The sequence below is a fragment of the Corylus avellana genome, chromosome 4 (assembly GCF_965113065.1).
Source record: "Corylus avellana chromosome 4, dhCorAvel1.hap1.2, whole genome shotgun sequence".
Taxonomy (NCBI): Eukaryota; Viridiplantae; Streptophyta; class Magnoliopsida; order Fagales; family Betulaceae; genus Corylus; species Corylus avellana.
The window spans coordinates 36,334,740-36,355,331 of NC_142493.1; the positions used below are offsets into that span (position 1 = coordinate 36,334,740).

The following is a 20,592-nucleotide window of genomic DNA, read 5'->3' on the forward strand; positions in this document are numbered from 1 at the left end:
CTTCTAGCTAGCTTATAATTAAATGAATTATAGCGTCGATCACTTTCTTTAAGCTTCGGCTTATATTTATATATAATATAAATATATTTATTTATATAGATGGCCGGATCTGATCTTGCTGGAGTACTAGTTACTAATTCAAATCTAAGAGGTTGCTAATTAATTCAAATCTAAAAATAAAATAATAGTAAACTAAGAATACTACTTGGAACGTTGGAATATATAAAACACTTACCTATACCAACTGAAAAAAAAAAAAAAAAAACATGCGAAGTATGTGTCTCAGCTCCTAGGATTGAGACGTGCGAATGATATTTGGAAACACGGCACCTCCCGTAAACAGTGGATTTCTGACCGTAGCAAATTGCAATATATACTTAAAAAAACAAGAAAAGTGCTAACCAAACATAGCCTTGCTTGTTTGACTTTAGTGATATTCCTATATAATCCTTCGCCCTTTTGTTCCTATAAAAAAGCCCAAAGCCAGGAGGCAGCAAAAGCATTGGCAACAAATTAAGAAAGGCATCAGTGGAGAAACAAAAACGATCGATATATAGGAGCTATATATATATAGGCCAGAAGATGGCAGAGGAAGCGGTTGAGACGAGAGAAACGGAAATAACAGTGGAGGGGAAGAACATGCAAGAGCGAAAGATATCATGGCCAAAGCTGCGCCGGGTGGACTCCTTGAATTTAGAGGCTGGAAGAGTTTCCACCTTGCAAACTCATGCCTCCAAGGTCCACATCGATCGATCTCTCGCTAATTAATGCCATCTAGCTCATCACTTTTTATCCTTTTCATTTATATATATATATATATATATATATATATATATATATATATATATATGGTAATTAACTCTTGATTAATTAATTTGGAGCATGCAGGTGAGTTGGAAGAGGACGTTAAGTTTAGCATTTCAGAGTCTAGGAGTGATATACGGTGACATAGGGACGTCACCACTTTATGTGTTCTCCAGTACCTTCACTAATGGTAGTATTGAGCACCAAGATGACACTATTGGAGTGTTGTCCCTCATCATCTACACCATAGCGCTCCTACCCATGCTCAAGTATATCTTTATTGTCTTAAGGGCAAATGACAACGGCGATGGTAATTCATTCATTAATTAATTAACAAATTAACATGCATGCATATATGATTTCCTAAATTAATTTGGATCTTGAATATTCCTTATTTATTTATTTGATTCTGTGCGTGCGTGCATGCAATATTTGTAGGTGGAACATTTGCGCTCTATTCATTGATATGCCGGTATGCAAAGGTGAGCCTGATCCCAAATCAGCAGCCAGAGGACAGGGAGCTGTCCAACTACAGGCTTGAAACACCATCCAACCAGTTGAGACGGGCTTCTAAGATTAAGGAGAAGCTTGAGAATACTAAAACTGCACAAGTTTTGCTTTTCCTTGTCACCATCATGGGAACTTCCATGGTGATTGGAGATGGGGTTCTTACTCCATCCATTTCAGGTCTCTTTAATTTTCTCCATCCATTTTATTTATATACATCACATTTGACAAATTAATTAATGGGTTAATTTTTGCATGCAGTTCTTTCTGCGGTAGGTGGGATAAACTCGCTGGGCAAAAGTACGTACACTAGCTAGCTAGGTTTTATGACGTCACTGAATATGTATATATATTATTATAATATATATGCTCCATCTATGAATCATTTTGTTAGTGTGATATATATATATACCTGATATCCAGATGCTGTTGTGGGGGTTTCGGTAGCAATCTTGATTGTTCTCTTCTCGGTTCAACGATTTGGGACCGACAAAGTAGGATTTTCGTTTGCCCCAATCATCTTCGTTTGGTTTTTGTTCATCGGTGGCATCGGTCTTTATAACTTGTTCAAATATGACCTGGGCGTATTACGCGCTTTCAATCCAGCATACATCATAACTTACCTCAAAAGAAATAGGAAACAAGGATGGATTTCCCTTGGTGGAGTTTTTCTGTGCATAACAGGTGAGTCATGACTCATGAATATTCTACTTATTGTTTACGTTTCCACACCGTCCGCATGCATGTGCTTCATTTTCTATTTCACTGGTGACATAAATCAGGGACCGAGGCCATGTTTGCTGATCTGGGTCACTTCAATGTTCGCGCAGTCCAAGTAAGTAAGTAGATACAATTATCTTAATTTGCCATTTTTTTTACTAAATTGATTTTTGGTGGTCGGACCACGCCAAATCCTTTTTCTTTTCTTTTTTTTTCTTTGTAATTTTTATGTGGCAATTTTTAAATGATGTGATGATGCTAAATCAAATATATATATATATATATATATATATATATATATATGTGTGTGTGTGTGTGTGTGTGTGTGTGTGAAAATTTAATTGGAGGGAGTAATTTGTTAACGTTGCATGCTTGAAGGTGTAATTTGATGTGTTTTAAACCCCTGCTGCGGCGTTTGATAAAATATAAAACCAATATATATATTTTCCTAATTTTATACTACAAGGATATATATATATATATATATATATATATATATATATATAAAGCTAAACCCAGAATTAATTTACTAATTTTTCTTCATCTTTTTTTCCTTGTAAGCCCAGGGGCGGGGTTCACCTCGAATATATATATATGATTTATGTTTTTAATTTGTGAGTCAAAATCACTTTTGAAATGTACTGTCAAAACTCATTGGAGTCTGACATCGATCCCCCTGTTAGACATTGACAGTGTTGAAACTTTATTGAGTTTATTATTTATGTGCTAGTTTGGCCATGCACCTAATTGCTGGAGCTTAATTTTAAGTTAAATGAATTTGACATGTACGTGATTTTGAAATGCTTAATTAATTAGTAGCGTTTTCAAAATTATTATTTTCAAATCTCACGTTTTAATCATTTTAATTTCACCATGATATTGCAGATCAGTTTCTCTTCTATTACGTTTCCTGCATTAATAGCTGCATATAGTGGGCAAGCAGCATACCTCAGAAAATTCCCTGGGAGCGTATCTAATACTTTCTACGACTCCATACCAGGTTAGTTTTTTTTTTTTTTTTTTTTTCTTTTCTGGCTACATGGAAGTCGGAAGAGGTGACTCCACTCTCAGAAGGTTTCGATCTTCTTGTGATTGATTGATTGAGCAATTAATTAACTGATTATACGTACCTTAAATGGCATATATATATATATATATATATATGCATGCAGACCCAATATATTGGCCAACATTCGTTGTGGCTGTAGCTGCTGCCATTATTGCCAGCCAAGCTATGATATCTGGGGCCTTTGCAATTCTCTCCCAGTCCCAAAGTCTGGGTTGTTTTCCAAGGCTTAAGATTATCCATACCTCTGCTAAGTATGAAGGTCAGGTGTACATACCCGAGGCCAACTACACTCTCATGATTGCTTGCGTCATAGTCACACTCGCCTTCAAGACTACTGATAAGATCGGGAATGCATACGGTAATTAATTAATTACCTCAATTACTGCTGATAATTATAATCACAAGTTTTTTTTTTTTCTTTCTTTTTGTTAAAAAAAATGTTTGTAATCTATATATATATGCAGGAATTGCTGTGGTTTCTGTAATGTTAATCACCACAAGCATGCTTACTCTAATAATGCTAGTTATCTGGAAGACAAGCATATGGTGGATTGCTCTCTTCTTTGTGGTGTTTGGTTCCATAGAGGGGGTATATCTATCAGCTGTGCTCTACAAGTTCACACAAGGTGGATTCCTTCCATTGGTCTTTGCTTTTGTCCTAATGACAATTATGGCGATTTGGCATTATGTACACGTAGAGAGATACACGTTTGAGCTCAGGAACAAGGTTTCTAGAGATTTCATTGAAAAATTGGCCACCAACCCAGATATAAACCGGGTGCCAGGGATTGGACTCCTATACTCTGAGCTTGTACAGGGAATTCCTCCAATATTTCCTCACTTCATCTCCAATATACCATCCATCCACTCTGTTCTAGTGTTTGTCTCCATTAAGCCCATTCCGATTAGCAAAGTTGCGCTGGAAGAGAGGTTTCTGTTCCGACAGGTTGAGCCAAGGGACTATCACATGTTCCGCTGCGTGGTGAGGTATGGCTACAATGATGTGGTCGAGGAACCCAAGGAATTTGAGCGCCAATTAGTGGAAGAGTTAAAACAATTCGTCCACCATCAACACTTCATGCTTGAGGTTGAGGGGGGGACGACTACTACTACTGATCACCAAATGGGTGAGCCGCAGAAAGATGGAAAACCAACAACTCTTCACGTAGTTGAGGAATTACTACAACAGCAGCCTAACCCATCTCGCATTTCAACGGGTTCTAATTCAATAGTACGGTCAGTCAATGTGGCCAAGTCGACAAATTCTTCTAACACAGTTAATATCTCTGTTCCGATCCAGGGAGTGGAAGAGGAGATTAAGTTCGTGCAGAAAGCGATGGAGAGTGGTGTGGTTTATCTCCTGGGAGAAGCAGAAGTGGTGGCAGAACAGAAATCATCCCTGTTCAAGAAGATAGTTGTCAACTATGCCTATAATTTCTTGAGAAAAAATTTTAGGCAAGGGGAGAAAGTACTGTCCATTCCGCATACTAGGCTTCTCAGAGTTGGAATGACATATGAGATATGAGATTCAGAATCCTAGTAAATTAAATCAAATAAATATACGGTTGATCAGCACATATATAGTTTGCTCCTCAATCTGGCGACATGCGAAACATCTGTAGATTTCTCAAGTTTTAATGGACAGTGTTTTAAAATTGAATGACTCTGTAATTCTTCAAAACCACCAAAACGTACGACACATTACAAAGTAGATGCAAACCAAAACCAAAATCAGATAGACAAGACAACCAAATCAACAGTAAAAATATTTATTCAAAAAACTTTAGATAGCTATTACTTAATATACAGTGAAATGCAAATCATTGACGTGTTTATAATTATAGAAGTAAATGTGTTTGCTAGTACAAGGTGATCATGAAGGTTTTTTAAGTTCTGCTTATGGAGATTTTGACAGTGAGGAACCTCGGGAAGGGTTAAGAGCATGACTAAAACCTAGGGGTTCCATGAATCTCAAAGGGGAGAAGACACGGCACACCAGAAGATATAAAAACTAACAAGACAATTTTTTTGGTGATTGACATGAACTGATTTTATGATCATGATGAAGAGTATTACTGGTTGAGTCAGAATTTTTGAAGCGGAAATTAATGTACCTTAAAGGGAGCATATATATCAGCTCCTATAGACGTCTATTGTATCTGTGGGATCATGCTGCTTGGATCGATGATCATTTGGAAAAATATCTACTAGTTGAGGCACTTGGATGTTTTTCCCTCTACAGTCTACAGATAGAAAACACAAAAAACGTTACATGAAGAAACAGGAAGAGCTTGAAGAAATTGGCTGTCATTTTTACAAATCCAATTAAATTTCTCTGCAAGATGTAGATGAAGGAAATGACAAAAAGGAAATGACAAGCACAAATATGCCAAGTGGTGATCGATCATGGGAGCAGGTATGCATGGCAATCTTAAATAATTAAAATAGATCGAAGACTAAAGTTGTCTCTTCATATGGATCTCTTCTTTCGGATCCACTCATATGTCCTTTCTGAATTGTATTCAATATATCCTTCTGCTCATATGGTTTGCAGTCTCAGCCAATTCTTAATGTGAAGACACAAGCATTAAATGCCTTTTTTTGAACATGTATGTATATATACCTACCACCGGACTGCAATACGCTTGTGTGCATTTCACACACACACACATATATATATATAGAAAGAGTAATGATCGATGTTCATTTTTAATTATTTTAAGAACTCAAAAGGTCTTTCAGATGATTCCTAGAAAAAGGACAAACAGACCCAACTTCTGATGTCTTTTCTTATTGACATTTGATCTGTTCTCACTTCTCACAATGTCGCTTTCATGGAATTCTAATTTAATTCTAATACGAATTGGTGGACCGTGGTCTTTGATTAACGTTGGTTTATAATTAAGGAACTTCTTTTTGTCTGCTACTTGGAAGCCCTACCTTCCCTTGGCGTATAATTATCAGCTTCACTCGTCCTGAAATTGGATACACAAGTAGCTAGTAGTCCTACCAAATATGTCAAACTTTGCTCAGGAATTTGAAGATGATGAGCAGTTCCAAAGCGCCGTTGCTGCTCAGTCTTCTACCGGGAGTCCACCTTCTGCTGAAAAAGGTCGTGATGTCTCGAAAAAGAAAAGAAATCTTCCAGGGAATCCAGGCAAGCAAACGATTAATACAATACATCTCTTTTCCATTCATACAAGGGATAGTTTGATGGAAGGTCTTTTTAAGCATATTCTGAAACAACTGAGCAGAATTCTGAAAATCTACTAAAATATATATTTTTCTTGTGTGTGTAATTTCTGCAGACCCAGATGCAGAGGTTGTAGCACTGTCACCAAGAACTCTAATGGCAACAAATAGATATATATGTGAGGTATGTCACAAAGGATTTCAGAGAGATCAGAACCTTCAGCTCCACAGAAGGGGGCACAACTTGCCGTGGAAGCTGAAGCAAAGGACAAACACAGAGATTAAGAAGAGGGTGTATGTGTGTCCAGAGCCTAACTGTGTGCATCATGACCCAAGCCGGGCTTTAGGTGACTTAACCGGCATCAAGAAACACTTCTGCAGGAAACATGGAGAAAAGAAATGGAAGTGTGACAGGTGCTCCAAACGTTACGCCGTTCAATCAGACTGGAAGGCTCACGCCAAGATCTGTGGGAGCCGAGAATATCGTTGTGATTGTGGCACAATCTTCTCCAGGTCAAATTTTATATATTTTTCAAATTCTGTCGCTCTCTTTTATTTCTGTTGGTTATATATATTTCGTATTTCCGACTGTAAGAAGCTTTCGTTGATCATCATTGCATGGGTAGCAATAATGGACATACAGTACTATGAGACAGGAAGAGAATTATCTGGGTGACACGTACGTGTTCTAATCAACGTACGTTTTGAACAGGAAGGATAGCTTTGTGACTCACAGAGCCTTCTGTGATGCATTGACAGAGGAGAATCACAGGGCAAACCAGAACATTGCTACCGGAGGAGGAATGTTACAGAGCCACGCGCAAGATCTGTTCATTTCATCAATGGCCAGCCCAGATTCCTTCTCAAATACAAACACAACGATGAACTTGTCAATGTCTAATGAGAACGGTGACAATTCGCTAAAGCCACTGTCTTTGGACTCAGCCGGAGTCATGATATCAGATCCTACTTTCGATCCAAAAACATCACGGACATGTTTCAGCTCTGACACCGGATCAAATGCTTATCCCATGGCCATGGCAATTGGTTCCTGTTACACATCTGCAACAGCCCTGTTACAGAAAGCTGCAGAAATGGGTGCTAAAGCCAGCGATAACTCGTTTGCGCCAATACTACTCAGAGGATTTAATGGGTACTCCATTGGCAGCCTCAACCCATCCGGGTCTGCCCAGGAGGGTTCTTCGGTAATTGGAGGTAATATACGGCCAATGGCTGGGAGCAACAATGGTTCTATTGTGGGAGATGAAGAAACCTATAATAAAATCATGGACCCAGAGGATCAACTCCCAAATTATACTGTTTCTCAGACTGGATTGTTTCGCTCTCCTCTTTCTATGCACTCAGAAAATGGACATGCTGGTGATCTGTTTAAACGTGTACACATTGGAGAAGACAAAATGACCCTTGATTTCTTAGGAGTGGAATCATCTGGGAATTCGAGCACGGGCCAGAAAGGAAGCTACGATGGTAATATGATTGGGTTGGAACATCCAAATGCACAGCAAAGCATGCACAATTTGCACTCGGAATGGTAAACTCGTTCGAGTTTAGGGTAACGTGTACTAATAATATATCTAATTATAGTTCATTATTTTATTAAAGCTATCAACAACAACAACAAAAAATCAAGTAAATTAGTACTTATATACTCAAGTAAATTAGAGCTTATAGTATGAGGCGTTTGGTTTTTCAGCATCACTGCTAACTTATCCAGCAAATTAACAATTATCAACACCCAACCAAATTCCCAGAAGAGACAGTTGCAATATAGCAAAACACTCACTCCAAGTATCCACGACGGCGGTTTGATGTACATGTTCCTCTTCACATTTTAACTGAACCAGTGCATATCTTCCTATAAAAGAAAACAGTGTGGCGAAACATTGTTTCAAAGGTAGAACTTTTCTTTAAGTTCAGCATCACTTCCAGCAACCAATTTCAATCAGCCAGGTTAAAAATTTTATCTTGGCTCTAAGAACAAAATATTACTCTCACCACAATAGATTAGGCTACAAAAGCCATGATTAGTGGCCTCCATTTATTTTCTGTCTCTCTGTCGAACCATGTTCCATTGCAAAGTCAGCAGCCAACATTCGTATATCAGGTGAGATCTCCCAGTTCGCTTTGTGATCCCAGTTTGCGCGTCTTGGCTGGGTTCCACACCTCTCCAATCCACCAACACTATCAATCTGACTCTGTATTTCTTCAAAATCTTCAGCAGCAACAGCTTGCCGTTTTCCGCTCTCTATGTCCAAGCTTGTTTTGGGCATTTCTGGGCTCAAGCCATGGCGCATTGACATTGAAGTGGTGAAGACGGAAGATGCATCCCCCTTTACCTTTGCCCTGAATTTGTTCTTAGAAATGGGAATTTTAGAAAAGAAGATTTCCACAATATTGAGGGCACACCCGCGGTTATAAGGATTCATCTTCCCATCATACCTGTACCGGAAATTCTCATATGTTGTCTGCAGAAATGCAATACAAGACTTAAAAACTAAATAAAAAGTCAATGGGAACAGCAAACCAGAAATAGAGGTAAAGAGGAGATAAGAACCTGATTGGTGATAATTAAATAGATATGAAATGCGGTAAGACCTCCAACAAACCAAGCAGCTATGAATGTATATAAGACCAGAATTCCTGAAACAGGGGACTTCATAAAAGCCCTCCAGAGATTACAATGGTATGCATCCATTATTTTCCTAACGTTGACCCAGCAGAAGGCAAAAACATATAGGCAAAGAATGGTTGTGGAGGACACAAACATGAAGAAGAATCTGTAATTCCTCTGTAAAGAAAACACTTCAACCTTGTTAGGACTATGAAAGGTAAGAACACATCCTACAATGACAACCAGTAGAGCATAATGAGAAAATTGTCTCTTGAAACATATTTGAAGTAAGAAGAACCAGACAGTGAATAATTATATACAGACACATCCAAGAATGACGGGAGCACAGTATAAAGAGAAAATTCATCTCTCAAGTCGTAATTGGGGAAATAACTATACATGCATATATGCATGTCTGTTCATATGTAGAGATCCAGGCATCAATATATGCATCTATACATGTACGCTCCATCATCTATTTGCATATGTATGCATGTCTGTTCATATGTAGAGATCCAGGCATCAATATATGCATCTATACATGTACGCTCCATCATCTATTTGCATATGTTTGTAAGTATGCACACATATACACATGCATATTTATACATACATAGGTAACCAACAAAGAGCCTAAAGGATGAGGTAACAGCTAAAGTTGGGAAATAATTGCATGAATAAACCCTGAGCTAAAAACACATCTCATTCTTTGTATATGTGGCTTGCAAGTAGCAGCAGATGAAAACACTTACAAGTCATACCTAAGTAATTTGCCTTTAATAGATTAGGGTGATTATATAACTCATACGAACAGCATAGTCTTTTAATTTCTTTAAGCAAGTAGAAGGAAATAAAGAATGAGATGTCTGCAATCTGCTCCATTGAAGGTAACTCTTTACAGGCATCCAAACAAACCGTGTAATTTGAAGATCCTTATAATCTTAACCTTCCTTTTTTCTTTTTTCCTTCTGGTTGCCTTACATATGTGTTGATTCCAATAGTTCACTTCAGCCAAATGAGAGTCAGAGATCCTGTGTGACCTAGGGATGAACTCCTTCGATGGAACTAAATATATCCCAACTGAGCTCTCCATAAAGCAATGAATGAATTTCTAGATTGGAAGACATACTCCTGTGATTACGCTCATACTATATTGAGTTACATCAACCTTGCTAGCCCACACTTATAATGCATGCTAATGGTTATGATGTAAAGTGAAAGAAAAAAATGGCCACAGACAGAGGAGCTGAAGGAGGCATAAACCAGCCATAGCGTAATTAGGTTGGAAGTGTAGACAGACTTTAAAATTGGAACATTAAGGACAATTGCAAATAAACAGGCATAAATTAAATACTTAATTAGATATCAAAGTAAATTTCTAGTTGATGAAGAAGTTCCTCATAGAATTTTATTAAGATTTAGACAAATAAGCACAGAAAGACTTTGTAATATATGAAATATTTCAACATGAACTCGACAATCAGAAAGCCTTTTCATTTTACTTCCCAGATCAAAGACTATTCCTTTTTATGTATTTACATAATATTCTCAAACCCAATTTTATCTCAAGATAGTTTAAAGTTGAACCGTTATTTTCTTGCACTAAACAGGCTTCTAAATTAAGAGCATGGACTCATGGTTCTAAAGTGACAGTTTCGGACAATAGGATGATACAAAAGAAACTAGGGACAGCTAGAGCAAATAGACTGGTGAGCATCCAAAAATAATAATCCTTCATGTGTCACTTAAGAATGGTAAAAATTCAACATTTTCAGCACTTTATAATCAATCCCTTCTGGTATTCAGGAAACCACAAATGAGAATACTCAAATTATAATTCAATCGAAAAACAAAACAGAAGAGGAGATTGAAATGAACATACCTTCCCAATACACTGTCCCACCCATGGGCAATGGTGATCAAACCGCTCGACACAGTTATTGCAAATAGAACAATGAGAGCATCGTGGTGGGCGATATAGCATGCACGTTTGACAATATTTGACCTTAACTACCATGCCATTAACCATGACATCTTTTACGGGTGGTAAGCTTGGCGCCCCAGTTCCACTTTGACTTCCAGGCCAATCAGCAGAGATACCTGAGCTATCGCCTTCATCTTCGAGTTCAGGAGGATGTGGGTTACGAGGAATAATGCCAGGATCTCTTCCAGATGTAAGGAAGAGGAGAATTATTACCTGCAATAGTTGACAACTCAGCAATGCCAATTATCAAATCGTTAATGAAAGGTGATGGTGCAAAGAATAGCAAGATTTCCAGAAAAAGTGTCAAAACAGAGCTTTTCTTTTCTTTTCTTTTCTTTTTCGCAACTCAATCAAAGACATTGATCATATACAGACCTTACAATTCCTTATTTGGTTCCCTCAAAAAAAGAGAAATGAATGAACTCAGATAATATTTTGCAGTCAATTTAGCTGACTTAAACTGGGATCTTCATTATCTTATGAAATAAAATGTAGAGTATAAAAGCTTTTTTTTTTCTACCCTATGTCCTAGTCATTCAGCTACGTAAAACTTGAGTTTTACATACCACAGAACACAAAAATATTTGTTTTTTTTTTTTTATATGCACTGGTATAATGCACCCCGATTCTTTACACAATACATATAAAACCAAGATGGTAATTGGGAAGCCAATCGGTAGACAAAGAAGAACTCACGTATAGGGTGAAGACGGTGCATACAGCTACAACAATTTTTCCCAGATGGTGGTGGAATTCATGAATGAGGCTCTGAGAAACAAATGCACAAAACAGGACCACTGGGGTCACGATCAGAAACAGCGTAAGGAATATGGACCTCACATCTGGACCAAATATAAGCCTGCCTCCGAGGCAGAATCTCTGCAATAAGATTTCATATTTTGAAGAATTAAGGTGAGGTGAAACAAAGGTTGTGATAATGTAAAATTTAACAGAGAAAACAAAAGCTGCTCACATTGTTTCCTTTCCAAACTTGATAAACTCGGATGGACGGGGAACCATTTGGGTCACCGATGATCCGCCTGTTGGAGTCGGAGAGCTGTGGAGGCAGTGAATTTGTATACATGTTTCCTTGCATCATAGCCATCACCTCCCACCACTGGAATCTTCAGATCTCCTGGTGTCACCGGCGCATTTCAATGTTGATCACGTACGTACCCACCCACCCGATCTGCATACATATAAATTCGCATAACGATTGCGGAAACAAATGTTGGTTTGATTGAGCACCAATTATTGTAGCAATCATAAACAAAGACACAAAATTGATCAATAATAACGCAATGCGGATAGATTGACAACAAAATCAATCTTATTCTTACCCGTATTTCTATATGCAGCTTTACCTTTGTTTTTTTTTTTCTTTTCGTTTTTTTTTTTTTTTCTGGGGTGGGGGTGGGGAGGGGTACCGATCGAGGGTAGGGGTACCTTCCAGAGCTCCAAAAGTGTGTGCGAGAGATGATTACAGAGAAAGGAAGGAGAGCTGAGAGAAGGCGCAACCGGTATTGCCCCCAGTGGCGAGGCACGATTATCTCGTTCTCTTGGCTTATTTTGGTACTACGGGTGGACAGACAGGTATCTCAGTGATGGGAGTGTTTGCCGGAGCTCTCTCTCTCTCTTTCTCTCTCTCTCAAACACAAACACAAACACCTGTGACTCGGCTGCTCCTCTCACTCGCCACGGACAAGACCCTCACTACTTCACATATTATCCGTCATTTTCATCAATGCACTTCCCTTGGTACTACTATTACTATCCATTCATTATTTCTCCAACATCTTCCTTTCTTCATTTATTTCACTCACTTTTTTTGTTTTTACTATTTATATATTAACTATTTTTATTTATTCTTAATTAAACTCTTACGTACAAATTTCGTTAATGTAATTAGTGATTAGTATCAAAAGAATAGAGTGAGAGAAAGAGAGACCGTGGGACCATCCCTTACGTAGAAAAGATAGTCAAAAGTAATTCCATGACAGCGACGCATTTGCAACTCCCAACGTGGACTGGAGAATCTTTGGTTACGACAATCACACGTTACACCTTTTCCTCCGTCTTGTCCCACCAGAACTTGCGATTTATCGAGTCAAACAACTTGTTTTTTCGGAGGAAAAAGTCGGGCTACTCTATTTCTCAGGGACTCAGGGGATTCGCTTGACCAGGATTACGTGCTCTTTCATGTGATTACAACAAATATTATATAATCTAATTACTAATATAATATATATTCGATTTTTTCTATTTATACGTGTCTACATTTCTTTCTCTATTTATCATTTTCTTAACAAATTATATTCCTTATAAATTGGCTTTTTTTCTTGTATTATCAGACCATCATTCAATATAAACAAATTGCAGTTTTATGGTCGACCTATCTCAAAGGAAAGTGTTACGTGCTTTTTTTTTAATATTACTATGTTGTTCTTTTAGTTTTAGGTAAATATTATTTTATAAAAATTAAATAAAAAAAATAAAAACAATTTTATCTTTGTATTTTTTTATAAAATAATATTCACCTAATTCTCTTCCTTCTCTGCACGGTCTTCACTCTCCACTCCAGGTTTGCCTTCCTTCGATTTCTTCGAATGCTTTCTTCCACCAATGGATTTTCTTTTTCTTTTTTTTCCATTTCGACTTACCGAACGTGACCGTCATTGCCATGTAGGTGACAGTCAATAACGGTGTAGTCCCATTGTCAGAAAAAGCTGATGAAATTACTGACTTACGGACAATGGGCTGTACAAGAGGTGAAAAGCCCTCCTTCGATATCGTGTTATCCGACACCCAGCCTTAGTCACCCCTAAGTTAGTTAGGGGCCATCACTCCTCAAAGGGAGGCTGGCCACTTTTTTGTAAGGATAGATCTCCCCCTTACAGTATATCTCTTCTTCTCTTTTTTTTTTTTTTTTTTTCTTTTTTTTCTTATGTAGATATTTTTAAATTTTTATTTAGAGTAAATTTATATTTTAGAATAATTTTGTCACATGAAATATATGGTTTTTTTTTATTATTAAAATATTTCATATTCACTCATTGAAAAAAATTCGAGAGCATAAAGCTCTAATAAATTATAGTCAAAGCTATAAGGTTACAACGTCATAGAGACAAATATAAAAATCTTACAATAAAGTTTTATCTATGACTTCAACATTCGCTAACACATTTTCAAACTTCAGTTATAGAACAGATATGCTCATCGCAGATTCAATTTAATACATAGGTAGCTCATATTCTCAATTTTTATTTTTTCGGCCATGAGAGTAAAACCCTCACATCGAAACTAATCATCATCGACCTAAAGGCTAGAATAAAAATCTTCACCTTAAAGATCGCTCATGAAAGTAGATGTAAGGAGAAGTCAAACACTTATTCAAAAAACAACAAAAACACAATAAAAAAGCCAGCAAGCAACTACAACAGCTGGGGTGAGGAAGGCGAAGCGCACTAGCTAGTACGTGGTAGATGAGATGAAGCTGTTTTGCACCGATGGGCAATTGAGGAGCACGGTGAGCTGGCGCGTGACAAAGCGAAACCAATTGAGGAAACTAGATCTAGATTTGAAAAATTAGATTTAAAGTCCAACCAATTTCGAAGGGGGCAAAAAGTGGTGCAACACGGTGGAGGGCGAACGAAGGCAATGCAGCATAAGCAAAAAGATTGGTGGAACAACTGAATTAGTCGAAAAAAAACCAAAAAAATAAATTGAAAAAAAGAAAAGAAGAAAAAAACAAGAAGGGGAGGAGGAGGAAAGAAGAGGGGAGCAAGAGCTCTCTCCTCCCCCACATGTTTTTTCTCTCTAGGTTTTCTCCTAGGAAGAGAGAGTCGGTTGCCTTCAAAGAATACTATATGACATATTAAACTAATTGGATGATAAATTGACGAAGGGAGCAAAGCGGAGATAATAATTGTTGAAATTAAAAACTTATCAACTAATGTTACAAGACTCTCACAACCCAAGCCCAAGGCAAGCCATGCGCCTACTAAAAAAGGATATTAAACATATTGGAAGCATGTTCTTACAATATTATTTCATCCAATAATCACTATTTTATACCACCAAATTAAAACATCTATAAATAATCCAACAAAACTTAATAAGAGAAACACTCAATTTCTCATTAAAGTACTCCCTAACTATCATACACAATAGAGAAATCAATTCATCTCAATTCCATCCATTTTGTACAGACTTTATCATATATGATTATATGAACATGCCCCGTCCTATTTGCTCACTGGGTCCAAGAGAGAGAGAGAGAGAATGGAGGCCCATTCCGCTTAATTTGAATCTGTAACTTCCCGTCATGCCCGGCCCACTATAACAATGGTTAGATAAAAGAACCAACCCTACAGAGTTGGGGCGGAGGTTGACTTTGGTCGGAGTGAGAGGAAGGCGAAAATGGAGGCATCGGTTGAACATCCCTACGTACCCAAAGATCTAAAGCTGCCAGGTTTCGTGCCATGTTTCCTCTCACAGTCCTCTATTCTCCTCGTCTATGGCGTCTCTTCCCTGCTCGTCGTCTCCCTCGTCTGGCTCCTCTCCGGTTTGCTTCTTTTTACTACTCTACTTGCTCACCCATCGCCAACTTCTATTCATTTCTAATTTTTCTTTTACCCAAATCAATTTCTTTTATTTTAGACCCACTTCTGCGATCTATTATAGTGTTGTTCCAATTTCCAATTTGTTTATTCGAGTGGGTAACCTTTCGACCAAAATCGTAATAATGAGCAGAGCGTTTGTAATGCTACATGTGAGAATTACCAGCTTCAAAACCTCAAATTTGTGAATCAACCAGCTTTCGCCACTATTTGTATTTTGAGCTGATTAACTAGAGTTTTCAACTTTTTTGTTTGTTTGTTGTTGTAGGTACTAGAGCTTTCAACTTCGTTTCTTTTCTTCATTTCTTCATGGGCTACGGAATGAAATAAATGATGAAAACAGTTTTAGCCAACACAACCAAAACGCGATTTGTATTTCACCATATATATCATCTGTACAATTATCGAGTGTTTGAGTTACTGCAGAATACAAATTTCAAAATATGTAAATCTATAAAAACATAAATAATTTAAAGCTAAAGCTAAAGCTAATATATGGGCAGTTATGTTTGACGTGTGATAGGATGACACTAAGAGCTTATTTGAGATTGCGTTTGAGAGATCTAAAAGTACTTTTATCACTCAAAAAGTGCGTTTGAAGAAAAAAATATTTGTTTGGTAAAAAAAATTAAAAGTGCTTTTAATTGCTAAAAATGATCAAAAAGGACTTCGGGCAAAAGCTTTAAAATAAAGCTTTTACCTGAAAGCTTATTTTGTCTTAAAAGCTTTATTCTCAAAACACAATCTCAATCAAGCTCTATGTTTAAGTTTAAGTTTGAATTGCTGAATGATCGTCCGTATCTTGTTCTCTGTTTTGCTCTGCAACACTGTCATTTAAACTTGCTGCCTTATCTTGACGAGTATGAGCTACACGGTGGTGATGTTTGTCTGAACTGCTGCTGCTGCTGTCTGAATGCATCTAGTTTACACGCTTTAAAACTATCACCCTTCAAGAGCATCAACACTTTGATCCTTTTAGGATACATCAATTCCTAATCTTTCTGGTCTGAGCTCCGGACATTGTCTATGTTACCATCACTGGTTGGATTCTGTTCCTTAACTGTTTAATCTAGCAAGGGAAGGAGCTATTGGTTAAGATTAACTCATGTATTTGTTTTTACTTTTCATGAATGTTCTTGATAATTTGATTTCTTTGTGGTACATGTATGGGTTATTTTATTTTCTAATTCAGATTTAAATAACTTGCATCTTGATAAATTTTAATTGCCTTGGGGTGCCTAATTGAATTTAAATGCCTTTTTTCTTAAACCAGGGAGATCACCCAAAAAGTCCAAGATTGACAGATGGCTCATGTGCTGGTGGGCTTTCACAGGCCTCACCCACATGATTGTTGAGGGTTATTTTGCTTTCTCCCCAGAATTTTATAAGGATAAAACTGGTTTTTACCTGGCGGAAGTTTGTAAGTTTTTTTGTTTAATTCTAAACGTATTGGCAGCAGTTGGGACTCGTTTGGATTTGTTGGGTCACATGTAGATGACAACCCTCGTTTAAAACTTCCAGGGAAAGAATACAGCAAAGGTGATTCAAGATATGCAGCTAGGGATGCAGGAATTGTTACTGTTGAAGGGCTAACTGCAGTTCTAGAGGGTCCAGCTAGCCTTTTAGCAGTGTAAGATCGAATGGATATCATGTTAAATTACTACTTATCTCAAAAGTTTAAGCTGAAAAAAAAAAAAAAAAAAAAAAAAAAAAAGATAAATTTAATCATTTAATTTATATTTCTAACATATCATGTTACAAAAAAGAAAAGATTCAATATTTTCAACCCTGTCTGGATTCTGGAATTAGATTTTTTACATGATAGTTTCCATCAGCATACAAAGGCTCATTGTTCATCTTGAGAGCTTCTCATTACTGGTATGTTTGGGGATTAGGTGCTATCCCTCTTCCCTAACTTTTTTTTTTTTTCTTATTTTGTGAATTTACTGGCTTAGTATAACCTTAACAAAATGAATGAATTAATGAATGAATTTTATTTTGTGAAATTTCTTTTTTCTATATAACCTTAACAAAATGAATGAATTAATGAATGAATTTTATTTTGTGAATTTTCTTTTTTCTATATAACCTTAACAAAATGAATGAATTAATGAATGTGGTAGAAATGCCTTTTTGGTCTTGCTATTTCTCTTCCTATCTGAATTTAGATTTTATATGCAAATATTTACATTCCCTTCTGCTGATCATTTTTCCTGTGCCATCTTTGCTGACACCTGGCAGGTTTGCAATAGCTACGGGAAAGTCATATAGCTACATACTTCAGTTTGCCATTTCTCTGGGCCAGCTCTATGGAACTGCTGTATATTTCATAACTTCTTACTTGGAAGGTGATCACTTTGCTGCAAACTCATACTACTACTACGCATACTATATTGGTGCAAATGCCTCATGGATTGTGATACCCACACTCATTTCCATCCGTTGTTGGAAGAAGATCTGTGCAGCATTCCAGGTCCAAGGCCAGAAAAAGTCAAAAGTTCGCTGAGGTCGACTTCTTGCATTATTCAAGATATTTGTAGTTACTGGATTCAGATTTTGCAAGCTCTTATTTCTTTTGATAATAATTTCTCAATTGATGCACTTTACATGGTGATTTGGAAATATTTACTCAAGGATTTTGTTACGATTGGTTTGGTTGAATATCCTGCTGTTACATTATCAATATTTCAAGTTACGACTTATCTCATTGATTGTAGCAAAGGTGGATGCATCAGGGCTTGTGTATATTTGATGTTCCCAATGGCGTGCATTAGCCTGTTTCTTTTTTACTTACTAATGTTGTCTCTGGATCTCTTTCTGGAACCGCCACTATCCCTAGAGATTAATGTTCTTCTGATGAAATGAAACCACAGGTCCACAAATATCATTGACTTTGCTGTCTCCATTTGGCATTAGACACTAGTGGACATGAACTGTAATATGAACTGTAATATAAAGTGATTGATGTGATGTAAAAAGTAAGAATGTTAGATAATTAAATTTTTTGAATTAATAATAAGGAGCTATTGCCAAAGGGTGCCGAGAAGTTCTAGAATAGCCCAGGAAGCTTTGCCATGTTAGCCTTTTAAGAGACTAGTAGGAATGCTCAAGCTCAAGCAGGTACTTAGTCAATGGTGCGTATTTTCCAATCCATTAATTGTACGCGTGCCCCAGTTCATATTGCTGACCCAGTTTGGGTTCTTATGCTATTTAGGCCTTTATTTATTTTCTTTGGTATCTAATACCTTCAAAAGGTAGGAGAATAGTCCTCGTCAGGAGAAGAAGTAACTAGTTGCACAGCTACAGAGGTGTGTCATGGATTTGAGCTCTATAGAGTTGAAGTTGAAGGTAATCTCGGCTAGAGATCTCAAGGGCTTCAATTTCTTCCAGAAGCTATCAGTCTACGCTGTGGTCCGCCTTGTCAACGAAGAAGTGAAGAAAAAGCAAAAGCATGAGCAACAACAACTGCAGCGTCAAAAAACGCCAGTGGACAGAGTTGGAGACAGGAACCCAGAGTGGAATCACGAGATGCAGTTTGATCTTAAAGACTTGTTGCTTCCTGATGACCGCAATCATCTTTTTCTGAGATTTGATCTTCTCAGCGAAGGTATCGTTTTCGGTAACAACACCGTTGGTGAAGTCCAGGTTCCAGTATTCAAGGACTTGATTGATGATGAGTCTAACGGAGCTATGAGGTTCGTCAGTTATCAGGTTCGAAGCCGTGACGGTAAGCCTAATGGGGTCTTGAATTTCTCTTACAAGGTGAAGAATGGGAAAACCAACAAGGAGAAGGAGGTGGTCAAAAGTGATACTATAAAACTGGGCTCATTTTCTAAAGAGAAAATTGATTATCCAAGAGTGGAAGTTGAAAATAGGGCAGGGGGGGAGGGGCATATATGCTATCCTTCACTGGATGATGTTGTCTCGCCCAGAATTAGCATCCCTTCTCCGAAGAGTTACAAATATTGGACACCACCATCCCCGCAGCCATACTTGTCTCCTGCCGGGGTGTCTTATCATCCATATCCGTCAATACAACAAATTCCGGGGATATATTCGTACAAGCCGGAGTCGATGAGTTATGGCTACGCACTTGCACCCAGCTTGTGCGGCTACTCTGGAGGTGGTGCATCATCCAATTAATGTCCAAAGATGGGAATAGGGATTAGGGAGTGGAGGAGGAGATGATGGATCATATGTCGATGTCTGCCTTGTAGTTGTACTGTTGTAGGGACTAGCTAGGGAAGTATTATTTAATATTTATGATATGATTATATAGAATATAGCATTTGATGATAGGGTGTATCCCATCTCGGCATCTCTATTGATACATACTATCCCATCTCTTTAAGAAAATGTGCATCTTCTTCACTTTTGCTTTGCGCCGCCGCCATTAATCGTACCCATTCTCAAGCATAATCCAATGTCGTGCCAAATACGCCACTGCAAAAAAAAAAAAAAAAAAAAGAGGAGTAATTTTATGGACCACACTTGTACTATATTAATAAATAATAAAATAAAAGTTAGGTGACTAAGATTTTTCCTTTTGAAAGAGTGATTAAATGCATATTCTAGAACCCAGCCCAAAAGTTGGGAAATGTTGAAAACTTGGGCGTTACTATTTTGTTTTCTTGTTTCACTATTTCAACTAAAACTTGGGTGAAAACTTCAAAGACGTTTACTAATAAAAGTTTGGGAAAATTTCAGAAAGCCTTCCTGAATTTTCAGTCAATTTAAAAAAAATTTCCTGAATTTTCAAAATTCTCATTTAGGTCCCCTGAACTTTGGTTTTCTCTCACTTTGGACCCTTTTAACATTAAACTACGTCGTTTTGTATCATAAAATTAAACACCTACCCAGCCCAAAAACGACGTAGTTTAATGTTAAAAGGGTCCAAAGTGAGAGAAAATCAAAGTTCAGTGGGCCTAAATGAGAGTTTTAAAAATTCAGGGGAGATTTTTCAAATTGGCTGGAAGTTCAGGGGGACTTTCTGAAGTTTCTCCTAGTTTCTAGGTTCCACGGGTGTGTCATAATCACTGTACCCCACTGTGGACTAAAACAGAGT

General features: G+C 37.4%; 5 protein-coding genes across 12 annotated transcripts; 4 read left to right on the forward strand and 1 right to left on the reverse strand.

Moving 5' to 3' along the window:
- Nucleotides 1–582: 582 nt before the first annotated feature.
- Nucleotides 583–4,625, forward strand: LOC132179788 (potassium transporter 5-like). Of its 6 annotated transcripts, none has more exons than XM_088515774.1 (10): nt 583–738; nt 889–1,114; nt 1,243–1,491; nt 1,573–1,611; nt 1,735–1,995; nt 2,094–2,146; nt 2,917–3,031; nt 3,204–3,458; nt 3,565–4,265; nt 4,416–4,625. In XM_088515774.1, exons 1-10 carry the CDS (start codon nt 583–585, stop codon nt 4,623–4,625), a joined length of 2,265 nt encoding a protein of 754 aa, XP_088371900.1. The 6 variants fall into 6 exon arrangements, with proteins under 6 accessions (XP_088371900.1, XP_088371902.1, XP_088371898.1 ...); XM_088515776.1 differs by having other exon boundaries at nt 3,565–4,231; nt 4,544–4,625; XM_088515772.1 differs by having other exon boundaries at nt 3,565–4,187; nt 4,233–4,625.
- A 1,490-nt stretch (nt 4,626–6,115) lies between these two features.
- LOC132178498 (protein indeterminate-domain 4, chloroplastic-like) lies at nt 6,116–7,848 on the forward strand. Its single transcript, XM_088515143.1, has 3 exons — nt 6,116–6,257; nt 6,409–6,805; nt 7,005–7,848. Exons 1-3 carry the CDS (start codon nt 6,116–6,118, stop codon nt 7,846–7,848), a joined length of 1,383 nt encoding a protein of 460 aa, XP_088371269.1.
- Nucleotides 7,849–7,933: 85 nt separating this feature from the next.
- Nucleotides 7,934–12,689, reverse strand: LOC132179407 (putative protein S-acyltransferase 6). 2 transcript variants are annotated; one of them, XM_088515862.1, is made up of 6 exons: nt 12,273–12,689; nt 11,882–12,097; nt 11,605–11,787; nt 10,807–11,121; nt 8,868–9,101; nt 7,934–8,778 (listed from the first exon to the last, which is right to left on the reverse strand). In XM_088515862.1, the coding sequence occupies exons 2-6, from the start codon at nt 12,011–12,013 to the stop codon at nt 8,338–8,340; spliced, it is 1,305 nt and encodes a 434-aa protein (XP_088371988.1). In that variant the 5' UTR covers nt 12,014–12,097; nt 12,273–12,689; the 3' UTR covers nt 7,934–8,337. The 2 variants fall into 2 exon arrangements, with proteins under 2 accessions (XP_088371988.1, XP_059448118.1); XM_059592135.2 differs by having other exon boundaries at nt 12,249–12,689.
- A 2,585-nt stretch (nt 12,690–15,274) lies between these two features.
- Nucleotides 15,275–18,172, forward strand: HYD1 (C-8,7 sterol isomerase). Its single transcript, XM_059591775.2, has 4 exons — nt 15,275–15,472; nt 16,801–16,947; nt 17,049–17,157; nt 17,769–18,172. Exons 1-4 carry the CDS (start codon nt 15,328–15,330, stop codon nt 18,031–18,033), a joined length of 666 nt encoding a protein of 221 aa, XP_059447758.1. The 5' UTR covers nt 15,275–15,327; the 3' UTR covers nt 18,034–18,172.
- Nucleotides 18,173–18,257: 85 nt separating this feature from the next.
- Nucleotides 18,258–19,825, forward strand: LOC132179130 (uncharacterized). 2 transcript variants are annotated; one of them, XM_059591774.2, is made up of 2 exons: nt 18,258–18,661; nt 18,782–19,825. In XM_059591774.2, exon 2 carries the CDS (start codon nt 18,843–18,845, stop codon nt 19,668–19,670), a length of 828 nt encoding a protein of 275 aa, XP_059447757.2. In that variant the 5' UTR covers nt 18,258–18,661; nt 18,782–18,842; the 3' UTR covers nt 19,671–19,825. The 2 variants fall into 2 exon arrangements, with proteins under 2 accessions (XP_059447757.2, XP_059447756.2); XM_059591773.2 differs by having other exon boundaries at nt 18,258–18,647.
- The last annotated feature ends 767 nt before the right edge of the window (nt 19,826–20,592 follow it).

Excerpts from the sequence above, each read along its gene's own strand:
- LOC132179788 (XM_059592562.2), top strand. The coding sequence starts at position 583 with ATGGCAGAGGAAGCGGTTGAGACGAGAGAAACGGAAATAACAGTGGAG. Across the intron at positions 1,492-1,572 it reads TCTTACTCCATCCATTTCAG|TTCTTTCTGCGGTAGGTGGG; the intron begins GTCTCTTTAATT and ends TTTTGCATGCAG. Across the intron at positions 3,032-3,203 it reads TTTCTACGACTCCATACCAG|ACCCAATATATTGGCCAACA; the intron begins GTTAGTTTTTTT and ends ATATGCATGCAG.
- LOC132178498 (XM_088515143.1), top strand. The coding sequence starts at position 6,116 with ATGTCAAACTTTGCTCAGGAATTTGAAGATGATGAGCAGTTCCAAAGC. Across the intron at positions 6,258-6,408 it reads AAATCTTCCAGGGAATCCAG|ACCCAGATGCAGAGGTTGTA; the intron begins GCAAGCAAACGA and ends TAATTTCTGCAG. Across the intron at positions 6,806-7,004 it reads TGTGGCACAATCTTCTCCAG|GAAGGATAGCTTTGTGACTC; the intron begins GTCAAATTTTAT and ends CGTTTTGAACAG.
- LOC132179407 (XM_088515862.1), bottom strand. The coding sequence starts at position 12,013 with ATGGCTATGATGCAAGGAAACATGTATACAAATTCACTGCCTCCACAG. Across the intron at positions 11,788-11,881 it reads AAGTTTGGAAAGGAAACAAT|AGATTCTGCCTCGGAGGCAG; the intron begins GTGAGCAGCTTT and ends ATCTTATTGCAG. Across the intron at positions 11,122-11,604 it reads GCACCGTCTTCACCCTATAC|GTAATAATTCTCCTCTTCCT; the intron begins GTGAGTTCTTCT and ends CAACTATTGCAG.
- HYD1 (XM_059591775.2), top strand. The coding sequence starts at position 15,328 with ATGGAGGCATCGGTTGAACATCCCTACGTACCCAAAGATCTAAAGCTG. Across the intron at positions 15,473-16,800 it reads CCTCGTCTGGCTCCTCTCCG|GGAGATCACCCAAAAAGTCC; the intron begins GTTTGCTTCTTT and ends TTCTTAAACCAG. Across the intron at positions 16,948-17,048 it reads TTTTTACCTGGCGGAAGTTT|GGAAAGAATACAGCAAAGGT; the intron begins GTAAGTTTTTTT and ends TAAAACTTCCAG.
- LOC132179130 (XM_059591774.2), top strand. The coding sequence starts at position 18,843 with ATGGATTTGAGCTCTATAGAGTTGAAGTTGAAGGTAATCTCGGCTAGA.